The sequence below is a fragment of the Musca domestica genome, unplaced genomic scaffold, assembly GCF_030504385.1.
Source record: "Musca domestica strain aabys unplaced genomic scaffold, Musca_domestica.polishedcontigs.V.1.1 20, whole genome shotgun sequence".
Lineage (NCBI taxonomy): Eukaryota > Metazoa > Arthropoda > Insecta > Diptera > Muscidae > Musca > Musca domestica.
In genome coordinates this window covers 8,749,334-8,771,346 of record NW_026712250.1, presented here as the reverse complement: position 1 = coordinate 8,771,346, position 22,013 = coordinate 8,749,334, and the positions used below count along the sequence as shown (strand labels likewise).

At 37.2% G+C, this 22,013-nt stretch overlaps 4 protein-coding genes across 7 annotated transcripts; 2 read left to right on the top strand and 2 right to left on the bottom strand.

Annotated features, from left to right (window-relative positions):
- The first annotated feature begins 1,433 nt into the window (after positions 1 to 1,433).
- Positions 1,434 to 4,356, top strand: LOC131802348 (mitochondrial tRNA-specific 2-thiouridylase 1-like). Of its 3 annotated transcripts, none has more exons than XM_059122522.1 (5): positions 1,434 to 1,587; positions 1,704 to 1,869; positions 1,939 to 2,123; positions 2,182 to 2,408; positions 3,791 to 4,356. In XM_059122522.1, exons 1-5 carry the CDS (start codon positions 1,512 to 1,514, stop codon positions 4,310 to 4,312), a joined length of 1,176 nt encoding a protein of 391 aa, XP_058978505.1. In that variant the 5' UTR covers positions 1,434 to 1,511; the 3' UTR covers positions 4,313 to 4,356. The 3 variants fall into 3 exon arrangements, with proteins under 3 accessions (XP_058978505.1, XP_058978506.1, XP_058978507.1); XM_059122523.1 differs by having other exon boundaries at positions 1,475 to 1,609; XM_059122524.1 differs by having other exon boundaries at positions 1,487 to 1,587; positions 1,660 to 1,869.
- Positions 4,357 to 5,551: 1,195 nt separating this feature from the next.
- On the bottom strand, positions 5,552 to 8,348 carry LOC101893269 (cell division control protein 45 homolog). The gene is made up of 2 exons (XM_005187581.4): positions 7,713 to 8,348; positions 5,552 to 7,452 (listed from the first exon to the last, which is right to left on the bottom strand). Exons 1-2 carry the CDS (start codon positions 8,049 to 8,051, stop codon positions 6,058 to 6,060), a joined length of 1,734 nt encoding a protein of 577 aa, XP_005187638.1. The 5' UTR covers positions 8,052 to 8,348; the 3' UTR covers positions 5,552 to 6,057.
- Positions 8,349 to 9,843: 1,495 nt separating this feature from the next.
- LOC131802331 (protein MMS22-like) lies at positions 9,844 to 13,467 on the top strand. Of its 2 annotated transcripts, none has more exons than XM_059122441.1 (3): positions 9,844 to 10,182; positions 10,240 to 10,871; positions 10,938 to 13,467. In XM_059122441.1, exons 1-3 carry the CDS (start codon positions 9,878 to 9,880, stop codon positions 13,409 to 13,411), a joined length of 3,411 nt encoding a protein of 1,136 aa, XP_058978424.1. In that variant the 5' UTR covers positions 9,844 to 9,877; the 3' UTR covers positions 13,412 to 13,467. The 2 variants fall into 2 exon arrangements, with proteins under 2 accessions (XP_058978424.1, XP_058978425.1); XM_059122442.1 differs by having other exon boundaries at positions 10,046 to 10,182; positions 10,231 to 10,871.
- Positions 13,468 to 15,383: 1,916 nt separating this feature from the next.
- LOC101893437 (serine/threonine-protein kinase PAK mbt) lies at positions 15,384 to 21,727 on the bottom strand. Its single transcript, XM_005187582.4, has 4 exons — positions 20,372 to 21,727; positions 19,284 to 19,404; positions 18,918 to 19,189; positions 15,384 to 16,885 (listed from the first exon to the last, which is right to left on the bottom strand). The coding sequence occupies exons 1-4, from the start codon at positions 21,563 to 21,565 to the stop codon at positions 16,412 to 16,414; spliced, it is 2,061 nt and encodes a 686-aa protein (XP_005187639.2). The 5' UTR covers positions 21,566 to 21,727; the 3' UTR covers positions 15,384 to 16,411.
- Positions 21,728 to 22,013: the final 286 nt, after the last annotated feature.

Genomic DNA, 22,013 nt, shown 5'->3' with positions numbered 1-22,013 from the left:
AAAGAAGTTAATTTTAACAAAAGCCATAGAAAACGTCATTTGGACTTAAATTTTTTTCATGTCCTTAATTTGTTTCTTTTTTATGCTGTACTTTGGTTGGAGTAACTTAACAACGCTTGTAAACAGTTGTATGCAAGATAGAATGCTTGAGAACATTAATATGTCAAAAATTTTAAAATGTTTTTTTTTTTTTTTTTAATAATTAGATTTTTATATGTTTTCTTATACGACGCCAATCGGGTGTTGTTATTCATTTTTCAGCAATTTTAACGAATTTGAATATTTTTCCATTAAAACTTTTCAATTTTAAAATTTGTATGACAATTCATTGTTTGAGCAGCTGTGTCGATGCGACTACCTGTATTCTTCTACCATGGCTGTATGTCTACAATACTAACAAGATATCATGGTAGAAAAATACAGGTACATGCATCAAATCGGGGATTCTTGTGATATGTTTATATTTTGATATTTTTTAACAAATTTCAATAATTTTTCATTCAACATTTTCAATTCCAAAGTTGGTTTGAAAGTTCATTGTTCCAGCAGCTGTGTCGATGCGACTACCTGTATGCTTCTACCATGCAAGATATATTAGATCTACCATATCATATCAAACAATTCGTAAAAACGCTATTTGAGTGATTTCTGTGGGCTACCTTGCAGTTAATGTTTTTGAACAGACTAAATAGAACTATCCTTAAGGCGAGAGTACATAAAAAGCTTTGTTGACTGGTCTAAAGGTGGGAATACATAAAGAGCGTATCTGGCTGACTTAAGTCCGTCAAAAAAGCGTTTTATGTATTCTCACTTTTACTCTCTCATAATCCTGAGTCCCACTCACTAAATGTATTCAAATGTGCAACGAAAACCGATATTCGGCTTTGTGTTAAAAATTGTTCCTATATTTCCGTTGCCTTCGAACTTTGCCAAATGTTCCAACTTTTACATCGTATTAAAGGAATCACTCATTTAAACAGTTGTTCAATCATATGTTCCTTGTTTACATTTTGCCTGTTGTTTCTAAACCCCTTTAATAATCGTTATGGTTGTTTTGATTATTTTCGTTTATCGAGCAATTTCATTTTGTAAATTTTTCTTATTGGAATGACCACCATAACGATAATGTGACACACCCAACCCTGAGTGACTATAGGGCTCTACAAATCAAAAACGATACTTTCCAATATGCGATCACTAAAACCCTACCAACCATCACAATCGTAAATAAAAACTGATAATAAATAATAATATTTTAAAGAGCCCCCTGAACGAAATCTTGGATTTGTTAAGACAATTTAAAGGAGGATTTTTAAAAATTTTGAAAAAAAAAAAAAATTAAAATAATCTTAGAATAATAACTGATATCTCTTCAACTTCAAAAATGCGTGCTAATCATCCACTCACATTCACCAAGTTATTATTAGTTTTGTTTTGATTATTTGTCTTTATCATGCGTTACCTCTTTCTTTTTGTTTTCTCTTTTCTTATTGGAGGCCGGACAACCGACAATGTTCAAGAAAGTCGTAGTGGGCATATCAGGTGGCGTTGACAGTGCAGTCAGTGCCTTCCTTTTAAAGGAAAATGGTAATAGATGCCAGGATAAGTGGTAATCTGCATTCTTTCATTGATACATCATATTACAACTTACCTTTCTAGGTTGAGGACATACTAGTTTCATCTTGGTCACATTTAACTTTCAGGTTACAAGGTACTGGGAGTCTTTATGAAAAACTGGGATGAATTTGATGAAATGGGAAGATGTTCGGGCGAGCAAGATCTATTAGATGCTGAATATACCTGCAACAAGTTGGGTATTGAACTGCGACAGGTGAACTATGTGAAAGAGTATTGGAATTCAGTGTTTACGTAAGTATATGAAGTGGAAATTGGGCACTCGAAGATTTTAATGTGGGTTTTCTTTCTTGGTAAATTAAGTAACTTCTTGGAAGACTATGAACGCGGCTTGACCCCCAATCCGGACATTTTGTGTAATAAACACATAAAATTTGATTTATTCCATAAACATGCTTTGGAGCGACTGGGATATGATGCCATTGCCACTGGACATTATGCCAAGACAAATTTTGGTCCTTTTCTGGAGAATTATGAAGAAAGTGAAGGTTCGTTGAAATATGAATCAGCTACCAATTTCATATATTCTAAAAACTTTTTTCTTAGATGTCCATCTACTCATACCGAAGGATACATTTAAAGATCAAACATTCTTCCTTTCGGGTATTCGGCGCGAAACTTTAAGGAGGACTATGTTTCCCCTGGGAAACTATTTGAAGTCTGAAGTCAAGGAAATAGCCAAAAACTGTGGCCTGGAAAGATTGACACAGAAAAGAGAAAGTACAGGCATTTGTTTTGTGGGTAATCGCGATTTTAAGGAATTTATCAAGGAGGTAAAAATAGAAATATTTCGATTAGGATCATGGATTATTGGAATTTTCCTCATCAAATTGGGAATTATGCAGGGTGAGATAAAAAAAACTGCAACAAAGTCAAAGGACATAATTTTTACATTTTTTTAAATTTAATTGAATGAAAGCAAAAAATCTCGAAAATAGCATCAAATTTTAGAATAAGTTTAGATTTTTTCGAATTGTTTAACTTTGGCACGAATTATAGCCTTTAAACGGCCAATGAAACCGCGCACGCTGCCCGAATGTTGTTCTGCGGTATTTTGACCCATTACCGGCGAAGCGCCTGCTTGAGGTGATCGATACTTTGGTATTTTTTATGGCCAACCTTGCATTCCAAAACACTTCAGATAGTCCAGCGGATAGGTATCCGTAGATTTTGGTGGCCAATGTGCGCTGGAAATAAGGCGAGCAACCTGATTTTGTAACCATTCTTGGGTGGCGTGTGCTGAGTGCTATGGTGCTGAGTCCTGTTGGAATGTCCAAGGTCTGGGGCCAAAATGTTTGCGTGCGCAAGGCATTAATATACCCTCCAGAATATTTTCGCGATAATATTCGGCATTTATTTTTGATGCCACGCTCGATTATTATGAACGGAGAGCGACCATCGACTGTTATGGTGGCCCACACCATCACCATGGCCGGCGCTTGAGTTCTGGTGGCCAAACAACGGTGCACATTTTCAGCTGACCTCCGAAATTCTTGGAGAATTATGAATGTTTTCTCATCGGAAAAAACCAAATTCTGTAGATCACCACTTTCGGTCAAGCGAAGCAACTCTTTTGTGACTATTTTCCTTCCGTAGCGGTTTAAGTTCTTGCACTTTTTGGAATTTCAATGACTTTACGCCGAGCTCATTTTTCAATATTTGCCGAATGGAAAATTGCGATATGTTCAGCTCACGAGCCATTTTTTGGCCACTGCGACGCCGATTTCTTTCAAGTCGCTTCTTTACTTTTCAAACCATTTCTGCAGATGTTGCTGCTTTCTTCCATTCACTTCCTTGACGTCGTCGAGCTACGCTACCAGTATCACGGTAACGAGAGATGGTACGAGACACAAAAGATTTAAATGCTGGAGTGCTCTAACGATAGCCACTTTTGGTGGTTTTCCAGCCAAAAATATAAAGAAATCACACTATCACGCTTGAATTCCATCACGAATAACCTTTTTTCTGGAAAATTCTCACCAAAATTCATTTGCTTTTGTACGCTTGTAAACAATATAATGAGCTGTCACTGGCATAATTTTAACACCTGTCGGACTAGTGACTTAGAAATGACAGCAGTCTGAAGTTGGTTGCAGTTTTTTCATCTCACCCTGTATTCTATTACCTTTCATGATTTATTATTATTTCGTTGCAGTACATTGCCTCAAAGCCCGGAGATTTTGTGGATATTGATAGCAATATGGTGGTGGGTCATCACGAGGGCATACACCAATGGACAGTGGGTCAACGTTGCCGTTTAAAATCGTTTCGAAAACCCTATTATGTAGCCCAAAAAGACGTGACAACCAACACAATTTATGTTGCCTATGGCCATGAACATCCTAGCCTTTATTCGAATCAAATTTTTGCCACTAACATTAATTGGTTGTGTTCCGAAAATCCTTTTGTCAAGTCGAATTCTCCACCGCTGCGGTGTAGATTTCGTTTTCAACACACAAAACCTCTGGTGGATTGTACGATTTATAGAAAATCGCCTAATAATAAGACTGATGTTATCGTAATGCTAGACAAACCTTTGAGAGCTGTCACACCCGGACAATATGCTGTGTTCTATAGTGATACCGAATGTTTGGGTTCTTCGCGAATTGTGGAGGCCATAAACAATAGTGACCACAAACGGGTGGAAAATTTAAAAAATATTTTGGAAAATTCATGACACAGGCTGGAGGAGGCTGTTGTTAAAATTTTAAAAATAAATAAATTAGACTAATTTTAAAAAAATTGTTTTTGTTTACACAATATTCAAACTAAACCGAATATTATTTTTTGAGATAAAATTTTTGTTGTTTTTTGTTTTTTTCAAGGTTCAAAAATGAATAATTTTGTAATAGTTTGATGTCTGCAGAAATTGGTAAGCCCATAAATTGTTAAAAACAGCTCGATGGAATATCTTATTGCCTATTACAGGTTGAGATGACAAAAACTGCAACCATATTCAGACTGCTGTCATTTCTAAGCCACTCGACCGACAAGGAAGTTGACGAAAAATGGTTCGAAAAGTAAAGAAGCTACTTGATCGGGAAATATTAAAAAATGAGCTCGGGGTAAAGCCATTGAAATTTCAAAAAGTGCTAGAACTTATGCCGCAACAGAAAAAAATAGACTCAAAAGAGCTAAAGAGTTGCTGCGCTGAAGTCAGCTGAAAATGTGCACCTTCGGTTGGCCACCAGACTCAAGCGCCGCTCATTTTGATGGTGGGGGCCGCCATAACAGCCGATGGTGGCTCTCCGCTCGTATTAATCGACCGTGGCATCAGAATAAATGCCGAATATTATTACGAAAATATTCTGGAGGGTGTATTAAAGTCTTGGGCGCATTTCAACTGGACTCAGCACACGCCACCCAAGAATGTTTACAGCGCACAATGGCCACCAAAATCTACGGATACCAATCCGTTGGACTATTGTGTCTGGAGTATTTTGGAAAGCAAGGTTGGCACTAAACCAAATACCAAAGTGTCGATCACCTCAAGCAAGCGCTTCCCCGGAAATGTGCCAAAATACCGCAGAAAAACATTCGGGCAGCGTGTGACGCGGTTTCATTGGCCGTTTGAAGGCCATAATTCGTGCCAAAGGTGACCAATTCGAACAAACCTAAACTTATTCTAAAATTTGATGCTATTTCCGACATTTTTTGCTTTCATTCAATAAAGTTTAACAAAAAAAATGTAAAAATTATGGCGTTTGACTTTGTTGCAGTTTTTTTGTATCTCACCCTGTATAAACAGAATATTTGGCAAAAAATTTGATTGACATCAGACGACAAGTATATTTCCTACTTGCCTAAAAATGCTCCTTTTTAGAACGACTTGCTCTCCTTGAAAATAGCAAATTCCATGTCCCATATCTTTCCAGATAGTCCAAGGACAATTGTTGAAAATAAAAAAAAACAAAAATTCTGATGAGATAATGATATTTGTAAACATGTGTTTTGGTGTATTTTGTTGATGTGTGAAAATAATATTTTGTTTTTTTTTTAACATTAATAAAACTTAAACCCTAATTTGTTATATTTTGTATTTTTTCTTTTGTAAATTGGAGTCCTAAATATTTGAACAATTTATCTTTTTTTTAATATAGCATGTGTCTGTCTGTCTGATCGTAGTACAATTCGTTTAAACTAAAATTATTCAAATCTTTTTTTAATTTTGTTTTTGTAAACCTAAAAAAGAGTAATAGTTTCAGAGTCCTAACACATTGATATATAACAGACCAACACTTAAATTATATTTAAATATTAATTATTGTTAAGTCTATGTAAATTTTTGCTTAAGACACATGAAGAAAATGGAATACATAAATATCTAACAACTAGGTTTAGAAGCTCAAGCCAAAAACAATAACATAATTATATCCTATCCTTAATCATCGACTAAAAAAATATAGCAAACTTAATTCGAAACTATGTTAGCAGCACGGTCAACGCATCTAGAAATCTTGTTAAATCGTTTTGCCTTATCTGTATGAGGGACGATTCAAAATGATCCTGTAAAATGGCGGCATTACATTTCTGGGCCGCCTGTTCAAATGCCTTGCCAAAGAAATTCTTTGGTGAATCCTCTCGTACCGGTGGTATACCAACCAATAGGCACAGACCATGTTCTGCATCAATGGGACAGCTGGCTATCAGGGGTAAGTCGGGGGCCTGGCGACTACGTGACACAGCCACATGACCATGCAAGAGAAATTTGGCCAGCATTGACAAACCATAGGGATAGGAGAAGAATGTATTTTCCTCGTTGAGTATGTAATAGAAAAATGATCCTGTCGAATGGACTTGATGCGCCTCTAAACTACTTTGTACTTGTTTAAATATGGCTTGATGCAACTGCTTGGAACCCTCAATGCCAGCATTCAGAATATCCTTGTGATTGCGACCCAAGCCGTCCAGGGCCTCTAGAAAACAGTCTTCTGGTGTCTTATCCTTTTTCACGGACTCCAATATAGACAACAAAGCATACACATAATCGGCTGCCGAATAACGATTACGATAACCATAATGTAGGGTAAATGAGCCATAAATAACATCTGGTATGCCATATTTTTCTGCCAACCCATCCACCATGGAGTAGAATTCTTGTCGTAATACCAAATCCATGGAACTAAATGTTTGTCGGGCATGTATCAACGGTAAGCCCATTTCAACCAACAATTCGTGCAATTTCTTTTCTCCCTTCAATGTCCACAATTTAAGCTTGCAAGCCACATACATTGAATAACGCATCGATTCCGTAACACTCCAATGACGATACAAAACCAAATGCAAATCATTCTCAAAGTTTATTTTCGAGGCGCTCATATTGCTTTGATCATTGACTTTGTTGGTTAAACGCGAAACATGTGACTGTATGTTGTCTATTTCCAGCGTATAGGCACTACTTTCAATTTTTCCCAATATCAATTGTTCGGTTATGCCAACAATGGCCCACCACAGTAAGTCCATGTTGTCTTTGGACAGTTTCCAAGCCAATTCGAATATGGCCAAGGCCGATGAACGACCATAGAAACTGTATTGGGTATATTCAAACATTATGCGATCACGTTCATTTTCCCAGGCACGGCGTTGGCGTTGTTTTAATATGCGCTGTTCATGTTTTTCCATACGGCTAAGTTTCTTAGGACGTTCGGCACGATTGTTGCCGTCTTCGTTTTCAGCATCAGATTCTCCCGCACCACTATCATTGATTTCATCTTCGTCTTCATCGTCATCTTCTTCGTCCTCATCTTCGGATTCACAGAAAATTGATTCAAATGGTGGTATGTTTTCTTCGGCGGATGGATCACCCAAAATGCATACCTAGAAAACGGAAATAGAACCATTAGATAAAAGTAAAAAAAAAAATAAAATCATATAGAATATCTACTAAATTTAACCTTTTTGGGGGAAAGTAAACTTGGACCGAGGCAGAGGTAAAACAATTAAAAAAGCATGTATTCGCAACTCACATAGAAACAAAAGAAGAAAATATTCATTTCCCTACAGAACTATTACAACAGCAAAAAACCTCAATACACTCAACGCGCCCCACACACAAACACGCTTTTGCGAATTCTCACCTGGCGATCACTGTATATATTACACACATCCAAGGGACGATGCGAATCACAGATAAAGAATGTTACATCTTCTTCGGGCTGCAGCAGCTCCACAATGTCAACACATCCTCCACAGTTTAATAACAACACAAATTTAACATCGCCCTGGTGTTCGTTGTAGGCCCTCTGCAGGCCAGCCAAACCCATTATGGGCACCACCGAATAGAGCATATGGTCATATTTGAAAAGGGACTGCAGAATTTTACTGGCACATATAGCATCAATGTCATAGTTGACAATTATCAAAATCCTTTTGCCAATTAGGCGACTATAAAATTCTCTAAGATCTTGAACGAACATTATTTTCTCCTGGGGACCAATGAGTTTTTGGGTTTGTTTCTCTTATGTGGTTTTTCACAAATTCACTGTATGTCAGATCGGTTTTCTTTTTTCAATTAATTGGACATTTGTCAAAATCTAATTCATTTTATTTCTTTGTCTTCACATTTTTTGTATCATTTTATATTGTTTTTGTTAAGAAAAATATGGTTTTTATTCAACAAAATGTTTATATTTGTTGTTGTACAAGATCAAGATGATGGTTTGCAAAAGATGTTTTTAGCGGGAATGAGAACACAAAGCCGCGTTGTTGTGACGCCGTCCATTACAGTAAGAAGAGATCTACAAATCGAAAGTTTAATACCAATTAAGTTACGGCGAATTGCCACGATCAAATAGTTTTTTTATCTGGTATGTCAAAATTAGTTGCTAAGACGATAGTTCGCACAGGTTTAAATTTCAGGTTAAATACAACAGATATTCCTAAAATTGCGGGGGTGAATCGCCAAGTCCTGGGCTCAATTCTTATTCAATGAAAATGTGATATGAAAAATTTTAGAAAGTAAAGAAACATCAAATGAAAAATTTTTCATTTCATTTTTACATAGAACAAAAATCCTGCTCCTGATGAATGAATCTCTGTACAAAAGTCATAAGGTGCAAGTACATAAAAAGCTTGAAATCATGGCTAGGCATATTAATGTCAAATTATAATGGAAAACGATGGCAGGATTTTAGTGCGGCTTTGTAATTCCTTTATGAAATTTCACAAAATATGCTTAGCCATGTCTTCAAGCTTTTTATGTACTTACGCCTTTATGGTTACTTTGTTCCAGCAAATGCATGAACAGAGCAACAATAAGGAAAAAATCGGTATTAAAATTTGTTCCTTCTGGCATGGCTCAACTTCAAAGAACAGGCGTGCAATAATCGGTTTTGTTTATTTTACATTTTTTTCACAAAATTTCTATGTAGGAACAATATTGGCGTTTCTGTTCGGGAAACCGTAGTATTTTTTTTTTTTTTGTTTGCAAAATAGTCAGGCTTCGTCCTATTATTGTTGTTTTTATAAAAATAACGTTTATTTGTGAAGAAAGATGGTAATGTTTACCAGGGAGTAAGGCAGGGAATACGAAGGAACCAATCCTCATCAGTTCCCCTTTTTTGTCTGGGATATTTTCTGGGATTTATATTTATTTTATAAATAACTCCTATGACAAATTTTTTTTTTAACCAAGTGACGAGATTGTAAGTTTAATAGAAGGGGAACCAAAAAATTAAATTAAACTAAAATTCTTTTGGAAAATCTTCTAAATCTTACAACTGCACTTGTAAAAATGTTCATCTCTCTAGTTCTGGGACAGACCAATATATATATTTTTTGACAGGAAAGGACAGACTTTGAAACCTTCTGTTATTGTACCAGTTAACATTTTATTTGCCTGATGTTAAATATCGACTTGTAGATCCCTAATTGATGAACGGCGTGGCAACAACACGGCTTTGTGTTTTCATTCCCGCTATAAAACAAACCATCGTCTTGAATATGTTGAATTGATACAACAGACGTAAATATTGAATAAAAACCATATTATTTCTATCAAAGTCCAATAAAACATATAAAAATGTAATGACAACTAAATAAAATTAAGTAATTTCTGAAATGTGACCTGAAAATTGAGAACAAAAAGTCGATGTGATATAATTTTTTTTTCAAATTTTGCTTGCTTCAGTATTTCAACTCCCTATTAAAAACTTTACAATACAGTACATGTGTGGCGCTGAGTTTTGCCCAGGACCTTTCGCGACATAAAACAAATTGCTAACCACAAAACCTTACTTCAAAAATGGATTTTGATTTGTTTGAACCGGATGAAGATGATGACATCTTGTCCGTCGTTAATATTGAGCCCACACAAATCCCCAATGATTGTGGCGGTGTTACTGAGACAATTCCTGAATTCCATTGCACGGGAGAGGACTCAATGAATTCTCAATTCTCCAGCGAAAGTTTTGTTAAGAATGTATTTTTCCAAACTTATTCTAATTCCCGAAATAAAGCTATTGAGGAGGCTACTTTAACGAAGTATGATTTTCAAAAGGCAAATATGAATAGTGGAGCAGTTAATACATATTTGTTCGGAGAAGCATGGTAGGTAACTAAAATCAATACATTTTCCAAATTTAAAATATAATTCAGATTTTGCAGCATGAACGTCCAGTATATGTTGGCAAGTTTGCAAGGTGCTGTTGGGAATCAGAACGAACAATCTTACTATCTCAGAAGGCGCCACGTAACAATGCTATTACACATTGTTCTCCAAAGCACCCATTCAGAGCAGTGGGAATTTCTGCAACCGCACCTGTGTAGGCTTAGAGCTTTACTCAACAATTGCGTGCAAGTTGATGTATTGAAGAGTATTTATTTTGCCAACAGCTGCAAGGGCAACGAATGTAATATTCCAGCATATCATTTACTCCATGGACTTTTGGAATGGAAATTTTTAGATTTATGTATTTTACAAAAATACGACTTATCAAACCCGGATAACACTGATGGTACAGCTGATGCCGAGAAAAAGGTCACAACTAGTAATGTTCTAATCGAACAAATTGGAAATATCTTTGACATCCTCTTGACATGTTCCATATATCTGTTTGCAAAGAAACGTAGTCCGGAACTGTTATTTACCTCTCCATTCCCATGTACTTGTATCAAAGAAATTTGGCTTCTCATGCAATTTGCCATAGAAAAATGGAATTTGAAGTTTCCCGATGGGGAGGCATTGACTTTCTGGAGTACATTTAACAAGGCAATGCAAAAAATTAAGGGTAATATGGGTGAGTAGTTGTATATTTTTTATTTGAATGGAATAACAAAATTGATCGAATTTAAATTTAACGCAGAAAATCTTGGCTTGACCCCCCTTAGCTATTGCGAATTCTACAACTGGATACAATACGCTCTCGTACGTCTACATGGTTATCGTTCCAATGGCCAATATGAGGGTGCCAATTACACCAGGGCAACTAACGAGAATGCCCAAAATTATGATTTTTGTGAACGTATAACTCAACAATTTCTCAATGCAAATCCCAATGAGGAACAGCTACGCATTTACATTGGCATACAAACGCCGATTTTACTTGAATGGTGGCCACCAAAAGTTAATATCGCAATGGTGTTGTGGGAACATTTTCACAAGAAATTAAATTCATCTTTCTTCATTGCTGGTTCGGCGCCATCGAATTTGGCTGTGGCCTGTGTCAGTGGTCGGGCCTATGTGGATAAGTATCGTAACCTTTTGTTTAAACCCCCCGATGCTAATCTCAGCAGCTATACATTATTTGTTTTACTAATGGGCAAAACTTTGCAAAGATTGTTAGCCGGTCATGCCCAACATCAGGCCCAGAAATTATTGGGCCGCATTTACACCAAGTTTAGTGCACAAAAGTTTTTGGCACTCAATGAAACGGGCATACATCATTTGATAGAACTTTTCCTGGTATTGGCCTTGTGCGGAGATTTCAAGGATCTGTCGGGAAAGCTAAAAGACAAACTTCTCTCCATAGGCCTTGATAAAATAACTGGTCCCAAGCAAGTGGCTGTGACCAAGGGTCACATGGCATTGTGGATACTGTATGCTGAACATCAATACGACTTGACAGACTATATAAACAAGGTATTACAACAATTATCCGCCATACGCAATGATTTGGCAGTGTCAAAAATAATTGCCGATAGTCTGTTGGATATATTCGACCATGCCGATACCTTTCAAAGAGGCGAAAGCCTGTTGGTGGGTTCCTGGATACCGAATTTTTTGAATAATTGCACACCCGTTGAGCAGGAACGCACCTTGGAAGCGCTGCACATGATATTTGTAAAAATACAAAATTGTGAACAACATTTTCTTGAAATCAACAATGATCTGATGAGGGCGCTAAACACCTCGATACTGCCATTTATCAAACAGCAATATGTAAATAGTTTTAGTCACTGGCTGCCGATTTTAGCTTCGGACTTTTGTGCCCATTCCTTTGCTGTAACAGACACACAAAATTTTCAAAAACTCTTCAGCTACTTCAGCGAACAACAGACCTCCAATCGTTATGCTGTCACACAATTTGTATTACAGGTGCTGGAATCAGAACGGAAAGCCTTGGTCGATCACACAATCATCATGCAGGTGTGGCTAAGAAGTCTTGTACTATTGACGGCCAACAATGAAGATGTTTTAAAGCTTTCGAAAATTGTGGTAAAATTATCAGAATTTGCCTTTATGACAAATATCAAGGATGAAGATGATCTCTTGAAGGCAAAGGAACCATTGTGTATATTCATTGCTTCGGTGGGTAAAACATATGATGCCACCACAGACTATAACAAACGTTCAACAATTGCCAATAATTTTAATGCCTATATCAGAAATTTTGAAAAATGGTTAAACAGCGATTTGAAATTGGAAAAATCGGAAGTAACTTTTCGATTTTATAGCTTCATTGCTATTGTCATATTTAATTGTCCCTCCATTGTTTATAGCAAATCGAAAATAACTTGCTTCTTCCATGTGGCATTTACACGTTACATATTACCCACCAGCATACAGATGGGTAAACCACCCGAGGGCAAGCTAGCTCAACTTGTACACAAAATATGGCCTGTCTTAGTGCAGGGTATTGGACGCTTAAATTTCAAATCGGATCCCTATATTACTAAAACTCTAAGCGATTTAATACAAAAATGGACACCACACTTTAAAATCTCCACCAATGCCAGACAGGTTGCAAGACCATTTATAAATTGTCTACAAAGCGATAACCAGGATATTTCCTTGTTTGTTTTTGAAAAGCTGACTGCCTTGTTTTTATCTACCCAACGTCGACAGGCTGATCCCAATGCATGTTTGGTAATTACCATTTATCAGGAGGTGGTTGATGCCATATCCAGCAATAATGAGAATGCTGATGATGAAAATGCCGTTAGACGTTTACAAACCTTTCTCAAGGGTTGCAGTTTTGCCACATTGGAACACATTATGATGGTAGATGAAATTGTACCCAGTCGTCCATTGCTTTTGGAGCTGTTCAAGAGGATTTTCAACAGTCCTGTTTATCAAAAGTCAATAGCTCTCAAGGATTTGATAAGGGAACATCTGCGCCTGTTAACCAAGAAACATCTATCGTATTATACCTTTTTCTATTTTGAATTGCTGACAAAGCTATGCTCAATATCCTACGAAGTTGTCGAAGATATTTTACCCTTTCTAATGGAGGAAATCCAAATTGTTGAACAAAAGCGAGGCGCTGGCGAAGATAATCGAATACGTGGCTGTTTGCAAAAACTTCAACAAAACATTCGATTGGCTAAGCAGAAATAAGTTTAGGGAGGTGTTAAGGAATTAATTTGTGTGTGGGTGTTTGTTAATGTTTTTATGTTAAGTATAATTTTAATAAAATAAGTTTTTTTACATAAAAATGTATTTACTTTAAAATTACTATACCTGCAGGATTTTTGAAAAAAGAAAAACAATTTTATGGATTTTTCCTATTGAGAAAGTGAATTTTAAGGATATTTTGAAAAGTGTTGTTAAAAAAAAAACATTTTAGAACTTTTTCGAAAATTCGTCTTTTTATACCCTCAGCCATATTCCATTCCGCAAATATTGAAAAATAAGCCCGAGCCATTGAAATTCCAAAAAGTGCAAGAATTTACACCGCGACAGAAAGAAAATAGACTCAAAAGAGCTTAAGAATTGCTTCGCTTGGCCGAAAGTAGTGAACCGCCGAATTTGGTTTTCTTCGATCGGAGAAAACGCTCGTTGTCCAGCAGTTTGTAAACAAACAAAATGAGGTCAGCTGAAAACGTGCACCTTCGGTTGGCCACGAGAACTCAAGCGCCGGCCATGGTGATGGTGTGGGCCGACCGATGGTCGCTCTCCGCTTATATTAATCGACCGTGGCATCAGAATAAATGCCGTGCCTTGGGCACGCAAACATTTTGGCCGCAGACCTTGGACATTCCAAGAAGACTCAGCACGCACCATCCAAGAATGGTTACAAAATGAGGTTCCTTGCTTTATTTCCAGCTCACAAAGGCCACCAAAATCTCTGGATACCAATCCGTTGGACTGTTGTCTGGATGGAGTATTTTGGAATGCAAGGTTGGCACTAAAAAATACCAAAGTGTCGATTACCTCAAGCAAGCGCTTCGCCGGGAATGGCTCACAATACCGCAGAGCAATATGCGGACAGCGTGTGACGGTTTCATTGGCCGTTTGAAACTTATTCGAAAATTTGATGGTATTTCTGACATTTTTTGCTTTCAATCAATAAAATTAAAAATTATGGCGTTTGACTTTGTTGCAGTTTTTTTTATCTCACCCTGTACTTTGCACATGTCTCAACATTATCACCAAGAGACATGGGCTATTTGGCACATTGTAGTACAGACATATATCCCATCATAATTTACAAGTTTACCAAAGCAATTAACTTGCTAGCCAGACAACCCTTCTACCCACACCTCCATCTATACATTTTTTTCCTTTCCTTCTCGCTTGTATATCTCTCCTAACTCAAGATTTTTCAGTTCTTCCTAGGTTTTACACAATCGGTCCAACCACGGTTGTCGCTAATACCTTTACTGGGTCCAGAGATATTCTCTTCTAGGTATGTTCAACCGGCTACGCGAACTACAGTTTTCTAAGTCTAATGGTTGCTGTAAGTAACCGGCCTTCAGTCTATATTGGGCAAGTGGATTTGGGTCTTGAACCCTTGACTTGCGATTCACGGAGGTCGTGGGTCCCTCTCCAAAGAAAAAAATAGTTTCCCGGATTCAGGGTAAAAAAAACTACCTCTGAAAAAAATGTCGACAAACATCGAAAAGTTTTTACCAAACTAGAGTTGTTCCAATTAGTCGCAGCATTGTGGTTTTTAGCGCTAGGATCTTTGTAGACCTCTGTCGGAAATCTTTTCAATATTTCCAAATTGTTTTGCTGTGGTTATTTTCATGGTCCAATACAAAATGATTAAAATATCAACATCGTCCAAAAAATTCAATTTTTTACGGCCACAGATATTCTCTAAAAACGACTTCACGTCGACAATGATAATAGCAACCATTCATCGCTATCGACAAAAAACGACAACCCTAACACCGTTATTGTCGCCTCGACTTCATTTTGCGACGTCGACGACAACGGCAATGGGGCCGAATGGACTTCCTAGGATCCACCTAGAGTCATACCATCGGTGTCCTACTTAAGTCTACGCAAAACACAAATCACCCTCAGTACATACCCAAACGCTGCTGAGTGGTCGCAATTAAAAAAAAAAAACATCAATACCAGATAATATTCTTAAAATTTTATTTATTTCTTTATAATATATAGACAATATTTTTTATTCTTAAGCAAGAAATAAACATGATGTACATAAAAATACATAAAATGGAATTTATTTTGTTTTTTTTTTTTTTTTTGTTCTCATTTCGACAGAGCTTGGTTGTTAACGTTAAACAAGTGGTAACACGTTTTAAAGCCAATAGTGTTTTTCTTTTTTATTTATTTATTTATTTTTTTTTGTTATAAAAGGCATTGTTTTGCATTTCATTGGGAATGTTTTATTAATTTTTCTTTTTTAATGTTTTATTTTATAAAAGACATGTATAGATTTTTAGTTTATTTAATAAAAAAAACAGAAATTCGTTTATTCGAGGAATGTTTTTCTTTCGATTTTGGGACTACAAAAATATGAAATGAATAAACTTTAAATGAGTGTGTGTGTTTTTTACGAATATTTCGTTGTTGATATGAGCCTTGGATGTTAATAAAAAAGTGTCACTAATATAAAGGCACTTCGTCATTTTTTTTAATTTAATGTATATATAATTTTAATTCCTATAATATAGCTTGCTTATTGTTGCCATTTACTGGAAATTAGTTACATGTATAATATATATGTATATAAATATGGGTAGGGTGATTGGCTTTAAGTTTTGACTGTATTTTCAATTTCATACTTGCTTCCTTTTTTTGTATTTAAACGGCACTTAAAATATGTAATAATAAAATTAAAATACACATACTTATATAAAATAATAATAAAAAAACTAAACATATAAATGCCATATAAAATCATAAATTAAAAAAAAGTATATATATTTTTTTAAAATAAACAAAATGTTATAACATTGAATAATGAAAAAAAATAGTTAGTAGTACTGCCAATATAAATACATTTCGGGTAAAATAACAATACTTTTTTGTAAGAATCTGTGGAGAGGGGTGTGGGGGGAATGTGGTTTTTTTGCCCAAATTGGCCATATTAAGTATCCATGTAGAAATTTTAAAATTCCCAGCGAAACTCTAAAACTTAATTTAATGCTGCCGTGAATTACGCATCAATGGTACCAACAGAGACGGTGGTCCCGCCTGCCTTAAGAAGGGATGGGCCAACAACTCAGCTGCCGTTGCTCTTTGGGCCGGATCACGCACCAGCATACGATCCAAAAACGATTGAAGACGTGGCGAAACCTTGTGGGCATTCTTCAAATTTGGTGGTTGCATATCACGTATGCGACGCATTGCTTGCAATGGTGGTTCATTAAAGAATGGCGGTTCTCCATCTACCATTTCGATAACCATTATGCCCAGTGACCAGATATCAACCTCAGGTCCATAGGGCAAGCGCGATATAACTTCCGGTGACATCCAATACGGTGTACCCACCAAAGATTTTCGTTTTGGCAATTCCTGTGAGACTTGAGCACAGAAACCGAAATCAGATAATTTAACACGCCCGTCAGCTGCCAAGAGAATTGAGTCGGATTTTATGTCACGATGTATTACACCCTGGGGGGAAAAATATTTGAAAATTGGAATTTATTAAATAAATTTATTGTTTTTATGACTAAAAGTTTAAAAAGGTTCAAAAATGCTTTAAAATATAAAGAGAAAATATGAAATGGAAAAAACTATCTGATGAATATTTTGCTATGGTAATGAGCAAGGTCAAAATTTTTTGTGGTCGAAACTTAACAATTTTGAGTCTAAAAATATTCAGGGTGAGATAAAAAAAACTGCAAAAAAGTCTAACCCCATAATTTTTACATTTTTTTTAAATTTTATTGAAGGAAAGCAAAAAATGTCGGAAATAGCATCAAATTTTAAAATAAGTTTAGATTTGTTCGAATTGGTCACCTTTAACACGAATTATGACCTTCAAACGGCCAAAGGAACCGTCACACGCTGCCCAACAAATGTTGCTCTGCGGTATTTTGGCCCATTTCCGGTGAAGCGCTTGCTTGAGGTGTTCGACACTTTGGTATTTTTTAGTGCCAACCTTGCTTTCCAAAATACCCGAGACACAATAGTCCAACGGATTGGTATCCAAAGATTTTGGTGGCCATTGTGCGCTGGAAATGAAGCGAGGAACCTCATTTTGGGTGGCGCCTACTGAGTGCTGTTGAAAAGTCCAAGGTCTGCGGCCAAAATGTTTGCGTGCCCAAAGCTTTAATACACCCTCCAGAATATTTTCGTGATAATATTCGGCATTTATTCTGATGCCACGGTCGATTAATACGAGCGGAGAGCGACCATCGGCTGTTATGGCGGCCCACACCATCATCATGGCCGGCGCTTGAGTTCTGGTGGCCAACCGAAGGTGGAGAAAACCAAATTCGGCAGTTCACCACTTTCGGCCAAGCGACTCTTTAGCCCTTTGAGGCTATTTTCTTTCTGTGTAAGTTCTTGCACTTTTTGGAAGCTCAATGGCTTTACCCCGAGCTCATTTTTCAATATTTGTCGAATGAAGTATTGCGATATGTTCAGCTCAATTGTGTAGACTGGATGGACAATGAAAAAAGGGAAATCTAAGGCGTTTTCCATAGGAATTAAATTCATTGCCACCAGCAGAACGTAGTGTGCCCCGTAGCGTGAGTGTTTGCTTGGGAAGTTCTAACCCACTGCCTGAAATCGCAGTAAAATGTTGATGTAAGAATCTATTAAAAGCTCTAGCGCCGTCTCGTTCACTATAAACTAGTGTTTGTCACCATCATGCCGGCACCTGGAGATCTATCAGAATTAATGGTATTTCAAGGATTATCCTATGATTATCCCAAATTGATAAGGGAAATCTGGGATTTTCAAAAGGGTATTACTTTAAGGGGCATTAGAGACCACGCCGGACATGTAAAGTTTACAACAGACTGGTCTATCGCGTTGTAAGAGGCCAACAAGATTTTCTTATCAGCTCGAGCACGTTGTTCCTACGTCTAATCTTGTCGGAGATAGCTGTGGTAATCACGGACGACTTGAAGACGCTAACAAATGTGACCCTGGGGTAATTGATGGTGGAAAATAAAACACCATCGACCTTCACGTTCAGTGAGTGAGTCTTATCTCAGCTGTTCATTGCAGATAAATTTAAAATCCTTTGATATGAACAAAGTAAATGTCATCAATGATGGGTTCAGTTTAAAAAAAAAACGTTTTCCTCGATTTAAACACTTAAACATGAAACCGGCAATCTGTACGTACATTCGTGCACGGTCAACAGTCTATTACAAATTAATTGCAGATTTGCTTGTCATTTTGCTGTAATGCAATGCCGCTTACTTTTTATGGGTATTTCTGGTGATAAAACTTTAACCACACCCGTTTATGGTCAAGATGGTCCCTTATAAAGAAAACAATTAAAACATAGTAATAGAAAATAAAATACGATTACAACTGCCGACTAAACGCTGCAATCATTTACAATGTCGTAACACAAACACACACAGACGCACACTCTTGCATATGCAACGCACAATAAACAAAAAAGAAAAACAAACATAGATCAACTTTCAAACCAAACCAAAAACAAAAAATTCTTGTCACGCACCTGTGAATGTAAATAGGCTAATGCCTTTAAGCATTGTTTGCACACCGTTGCTATTTGTTCCTCATCCATGCGAGAATGTGTGACAATATCGGTTAGAGCACCACCTTCTAAATATTCCATTACCACCCAGAGCTCATCGTTGACCAGAAAACTTGAGTATGTCTCAACAATATTGGGATGATGATAGTCACGCATAATTACAACCTCATTAAACAATAACTCACGACGTTGCTGTTTGCGTAAATCCATTTTCTTGACAGCTACCTGGCGACCTGTTTATTGTTTGGCATTAAATGAAGGGGAAAGTTTAAAACACAAAATTTTTGCAAAATATGAAACAATAGCAAAGAAATAAAGACGACTTACCTGTCGACTTGTCTGTGGCAATGCAAACGGTGCCCGTTGAACCTTCACCGATTTTCATGAAATTGTCGAGATTTTCACGTGGATCGCCGGCAGAAACAACCATTTGAAGAGCCGACCGGAACTAGAAAAACAATAATATAATAAACATTTAGAAATGATTAGGAGACTCAAAATTATGCCCTTAAGAATGGTGACATGAAAGGAAATTATCTTCAGACTTTTTAGATAGTTTGTAAAGGAGTTTCAGGCCTTAAAAACCCGTGATGATCGTATAAGGTTTTTTATACCCTCAGATGGTATATATAATTTAATACGGCCAAAACTTTTTTAGACCCTAGGTCTCTTTGGACCATATCCGTTTCAGGATATTCGTCCATCCCTCTATCCGTCTGGGTGATGCGCACGATAACTTTCAACAAAGGGTCAAAGATTTCAATAACCAAAACGTTCATAAAATCCGAAATAAGCATCTGGTTCTCTTCAATTTACACACATAACCATATTTCTATTAGCCCAAGAAGGTCTGGTGTGAAGATGGAATATATCGGTCCACTCCTTCTTGTACCTCCCCCACAAAGGGTCAAAATGTTGAGCATCCACGAAGCTCATAAAACGCGAAATTAACATCCGATTCCATTCAGACATGGTACATCTCAATATTTCCATCAACACAAGATATGTTACAAATATGATACAGATCGGACCATTTCTTTTGGTACCTCCCCCATATAGGATTAAAAAATCTACAAAGAACGCTGAAAGAGGGCGATATAAGCATCCAACTCTCTTCAAATTTCACATATCCAAATATTTTTGCTAACGCAAGATCTGCTGTAAAGATGATATACATCTGCCAAGCTCTTCTGGTACCTCACCCACAAAGAGTCACAATTTCCAATACTTATATCGGTCATAACTTGCGAATTCTTTACAACTTGCTATATCTAAATATTTCTCTTAACAAGAATTCTGCTATGAATATGTAATTTATCGGAACTTATGATTTCGCATAAAAATGGATATAAATGTTCGATATCCTTCAATATTTTCCAACCCCAAAAAAAACTCCTACAATTTTTGCTCATTACCTGTTCATGTGTCAAACGTGGCTCCTGCTTTGGTGGTGCTGCCGTTGCTGTACTACCACCCGTTGCACTGGTAGCACCAACACCAACTGTTCCGCCACTGGAACTGGAAGCTCGCGATGCTGTTTTTCCATGCAAATGCATTTGATGAGGATTCTGATTTTGATCGGATGTTACTAGGTTATTACTAATTTGTTTGCCAGCCTGTTGTTGATGTGTTAAATGCTGCTGCTGCTGCTGCTGTTGCGGCTGATGATGGACGCCATGGGGTGGCAAAGTTGGTGGACCATGATGCAGCATTTGTCCTTGAGGTGTGGGATACATTGGTAAATTGTTTGTGGTAATTGCGGAATTATTGTTCATATGGTGTCCATGGGAATGCGATGAAATGTGAGAATGTGTCGAACGAGTATTACTGGCTATTGAACCAACAGGCGATATCTGTTGCACATGCATATGCGGGGCTCCGGGTCGGTATTGCACAGAGCCAGCTCCAGGCTGGGTACCCATATCCGTACGAACAGCCAATGGACCACCGCCGTTAACAACTGTCTGCTGTCCAACGTACATTCCCGCGGCCGCTGAACCTGTCGTCTGTGTCCCAGGTGCCTGCTGCAGTTTATATGCGGCCATATTTACAGCTGGACCTCCCGATAAAGCATTTATTGCACCACTGCTACTCGAAAGCGATTCCCGTTCTTCGGGAACAGCAGGTGGCACATTTGCATTTCCTCTCAAATCCCTTCGAATCCTGGGCGGACTTGAACTACGCAATGAATTTGATCGTGCCACATGTGAGGTCTTTGGCAAAACAATACCACCTCCAACCGTGGCAGAACCATTATCCGCAGCCATCGCATGAACATGCTGGCCAATAACACCCCCTGCTCCACCAACACCAACAGGCTGTGTAGCTATGCTACTATTCAGGGATGTTGTATCAGCTTTATTGTTGTTATGATGCGGTCGAACAATGGTCTTTAAATCCAATATTTCAGTCGGTGTTATCTCGGACGGATCGACCAAAGGCAACGGTCTATTTGTTGATTTCAGTATTTGGTTATTACCCACTATGCTCGCCCATTGCATTGGAAGACCCACATATTTTTGTTGGCGTTTGTCGAATCCCGTGTGTACTCGATGCTCAAAATTACTGGGCATAGAAATCAAAGGTTTCTTCTTTTTCTTGGAAAACATATTCACACGCACGTCACAAAATTATCTTTGACACGAAAATAAAAGATATAAAACTATAAATTACAGGTAATTAAAATGACTATTTTGCGAAAAAAAAACTACAAAAAATGTCTTCTTCTTCTTCCTACTAAATCTTCAAGCGAAACTGGAATTGTGTTTGTGTGCCATTTGATAACAAACCAAACGTCACAAAATGTCAAAAACAATGTCGATATACGCTGGGAACGTCCAAGTAAAGCGTATAAAGAAGTATGTACTTATCATCCAACCATCGTTTTGATTGAAGCATGTGAAGCCTGCATGTGTGTGTCTGTGTGGTGTTGGTTGGTCAAATCTGAAGAATCTGGATCCATTTTCGGAATCTACGAAATATTATATGCCAAATTATTACCTTTCCAAAATGCAACAATATGTGTTTTTATCCTTCCTGAATCCAGACATATGGGTC

Bases quoted from the DNA above. Each gene is read 5' to 3' on its own strand.
- LOC131802348 (XM_059122522.1), top strand. From the start codon at position 1,512: ATGTTCAAGAAAGTCGTAGTGGGCATATCAGGTGGCGTTGACAGTGCA. The intron at 1,588-1,703 runs GTAATAGATGCC...TTTAACTTTCAG, and splicing joins CTTCCTTTTAAAGGAAAATG to GTTACAAGGTACTGGGAGTC. The intron at 1,870-1,938 runs GTAAGTATATGA...TGGTAAATTAAG, and splicing joins TATTGGAATTCAGTGTTTAC to TAACTTCTTGGAAGACTATG.
- LOC131802331 (XM_059122441.1), top strand. From the start codon at position 9,878: ATGGATTTTGATTTGTTTGAACCGGATGAAGATGATGACATCTTGTCC. The intron at 10,183-10,239 runs GTAGGTAACTAA...CAGATTTTGCAG, and splicing joins TATTTGTTCGGAGAAGCATG to CATGAACGTCCAGTATATGT. The intron at 10,872-10,937 runs GTGAGTAGTTGT...AATTTAACGCAG, and splicing joins AAAAATTAAGGGTAATATGG to AAAATCTTGGCTTGACCCCC.
- LOC101893437 (XM_005187582.4), bottom strand. From the start codon at position 21,565: ATGTTTTCCAAGAAAAAGAAGAAACCTTTGATTTCTATGCCCAGTAAT. The intron at 19,405-20,371 runs GTAATGAGCAAA...TTGTTTTTCTAG, and splicing joins CACGTTTGACACATGAACAG to TTCCGGTCGGCTCTTCAAAT. The intron at 19,190-19,283 runs GTAAGTCGTCTT...AACAATAAACAG, and splicing joins TGCCACAGACAAGTCGACAG to GTCGCCAGGTAGCTGTCAAG.
- LOC101893269 (XM_005187581.4), bottom strand. From the start codon at position 8,051: ATGTTCGTTCAAGATCTTAGAGAATTTTATAGTCGCCTAATTGGCAAA. The intron at 7,453-7,712 runs GTGAGAATTCGC...TCCGTTTTCTAG, and splicing joins ATATATACAGTGATCGCCAG to GTATGCATTTTGGGTGATCC.